General features: G+C 62.5%; 1 protein-coding gene across 1 annotated transcript in view; it reads left to right on the top strand.

Moving 5' to 3' along the window:
- Positions 1 to 2,518, top strand: part of LOC104391713 — a 16,859-nt gene that overhangs the window by 6,864 nt on the left and 7,477 nt on the right. Inside the window, exons 5-7 of the mRNA XM_010001043.1 lie at positions 72 to 201; positions 281 to 377; positions 472 to 563. Of these exons, the coding sequence (XP_009999345.1) occupies positions 72 to 201; positions 281 to 377; positions 472 to 563 (319 nt within the window). The remainder of the gene's footprint in view (positions 1 to 71; positions 202 to 280; positions 378 to 471; positions 564 to 2,518) is intronic.

Here is a 2,518-nt window from a genome sequence, read left to right as displayed (position 1 = left end):
CTGGCTCACACCTCCCCCACGCATCTCCCCATGGTCCCAGGCCACGGGCTGACTCACTCCTGTCCCCACAGGAGAAAGGGGCCACGCTGGCCCAGGTCAGAAGCCAGAAGGTCCAGGACATCTTGGCTTTCTACCTCAGCCGCCTGGAGAGCGGCAACAGGGTGACAGACACGGATTTTGAAACTGGGAACTTCTGGATCGGTGGGTGAGGGAGGTGGGCAGGGTGTGTGGGTGCTGGGGTGGCCGGGCAGCTGTGCCACCCCACCTCCCACTGCCCCAGGGCTCACCTACAAGACATCCAAGGCCTCCTTCCGCTGGGATGTTGGAGAACCCTCCTCCTTCACCAGCTTTGCCTTCGGGCAGCCGGACAACCAGGGGTAAGTGCTGCCTGGCTGGGGGACACACCTGCCCTCCGTGTGGTGCCACCACGCTGGCTGGCCTCACTGCCCTCCCCACCCCGTGGAGCCACAGGTTTGGGAACTGTGTGGAGATGCAGGCACTGGCTGCCTTCAACTGGAACGACCAGCGCTGCAAGACCCGGAACCGCTACATCTGCCAGTTCAGTGAGTGAGCCCTGAACACCCCCTGCCAGCCCTGCCCGCACCCCTGGGTCCTGCCTGGCGTGGAGGGGGACACTGACTGTGTCCCATCCCAGCCCAGGAGCTCAGTGCTCTGTGGCAGCAGGACCCCTGAGCCAGCAGCCCCAGTCACCGGCCAGCGCTGGCTGCTGAGCCCAGGAGGACCTTGGTGCTGTGCCCAAGCCCTGGTCATGGCTCAGGAGGACCCTGCTGTCATGCCAAGGCTGGACCATGGCTCAGGAGGACCCTGCTGCCATGGCCCGGCGCGAACGAAGGTCCAGCAGCCCCAGTCACCGGCCAGCGCTGGCTGCTGAGCCCAGGAGGACCTTGGTGCTGTGCCCAAGCCCTGGTCATGGCTCAGGAGGACCCTGGTGCCATGCCAAGGCTGGACCATGGCTCAGGAGGACCCTGCTGCCATGCCAAGGCTGGACCATGGCTCAGGAGGACCCTGCTGTCATGGACCATGGCTAAGGAAGACCCCTCCCACAGCACCCCACACAGGGGACAGGGGGCTGAGGGGACCCATGGCCCTGGGACCTGGTGAGCAGGGCACATGCTCCCTAAAACAGTGTCTTCTTCTGCCCCTCACCTTCCTCTGTGGCAGCTCCCAGGGCAGGGAGGTGTCCCCACATCCAGCTCCAGCAGCAGCCCCCTCCTGAACTGGCAGCTGGGCTGTGTCCTCCCTGTGGCTCTGGTGCAACCGGGGTCCAGGGGGGCTTCTGGGGGGGCACAGACCTTGGCTCCCAGGATAATCCTGCAGGCCTGGGCAGGAACCCCCAGCCTGGCACCAGGGGTTCTGAGCCATCACCTCGACCTTCACCATCATCACCTGGTCCTTCAGCATCTCCTGGGAGTTCAATAAAGACCCTCTCCCTTGGGAAGTGCCACTTGTCTCCTTTTCCTCCCCACCAGGCTCCCCCTGCCCTGCCCCACACCCTGCTGGTACCTCCAGCTCCATCCCTGGAGCAGGGGCTGGAGGAGCTGGGTCCAGCCAAGCTCCTGGCTCCAGTGCCCAGGGTTGGGAATGGGAGTGGGAATGGGGGTGGGATGGGGAGTGGGAATGGGAATGGGATGGGGAGTGGGAATGGGAATGGGATGGGGAGTGGGAATGGGAATGGAAATAGGGATGGGGATGGGAATGGGATGGGGATGGGAATGGGGAATGGGAATGGGGATGGGGAGTGGGAATGGGAATGGGAATGGGGATGGGAATGGGATGGGAATGGGGAGTGGGAATGGGGATGGGATGGGGAGTGGGAATGGGAATGGAAATAGGGATGGGGATGGGAATGGGATGGGGATGGGAATGGGGAATGGGAATGGGGATGGGGAGTGGGAATGGGAATGGGAATGGGGATGGGAATGGGATGGGAATGGGGAGTGGGAATGGGGATGGGATGGGGAGTGGGAATGGGAATGGAAATAGGGATGGGGATGGGAATGGGATGGGGATGGGAATGGGGAATGGGAATGGGGATGGGGAGTGGGAATGGGAATGGGAATGGGGATGGGAATGGGATGGGAATGGGGAGTGGGAATGGGGATGGGATGGGGAGTGGGAATGGGAATGGAAATAGGGATGGGGATGGGAATGGGGAATGGGAATGGGGATGGGGAGTGGGAATGGGGATGGCAATGGGAATGACAATGGGATGGGGAGTGGGAATGGGGATGGGGTTGGGAATGGGGATGGGATGGGGAGTGGGAATGGGATGGCAATAGGATGGAGAGTGGGAATGAGAATGGGGATGGCAATGGGATGGGGAGTGGGGGTGGCAATGGGATGGGGAATGGGAATAGGGATGAGGACGGGGAATGGGATGGAGATAGGAATGGGGATAGGATGGGAATATGGGAATGGGATGGAGAGGAGGGGGACGAGCTGGGGGTGCAGGAGGGCAGGGACGGAGCATCTGTCGCAGCGCGGGGAGCAGCGGGCG

The sequence above is a fragment of the Chaetura pelagica genome, unplaced genomic scaffold (genome assembly GCF_000747805.2).
Source record: "Chaetura pelagica isolate M959 unplaced genomic scaffold, ChaPel_1.0 scaffold856, whole genome shotgun sequence".
Lineage (NCBI taxonomy): Eukaryota > Metazoa > Chordata > Aves > Apodiformes > Apodidae > Chaetura > Chaetura pelagica.
This window is presented reverse-complemented; position numbering and strand designations above follow the sequence as displayed.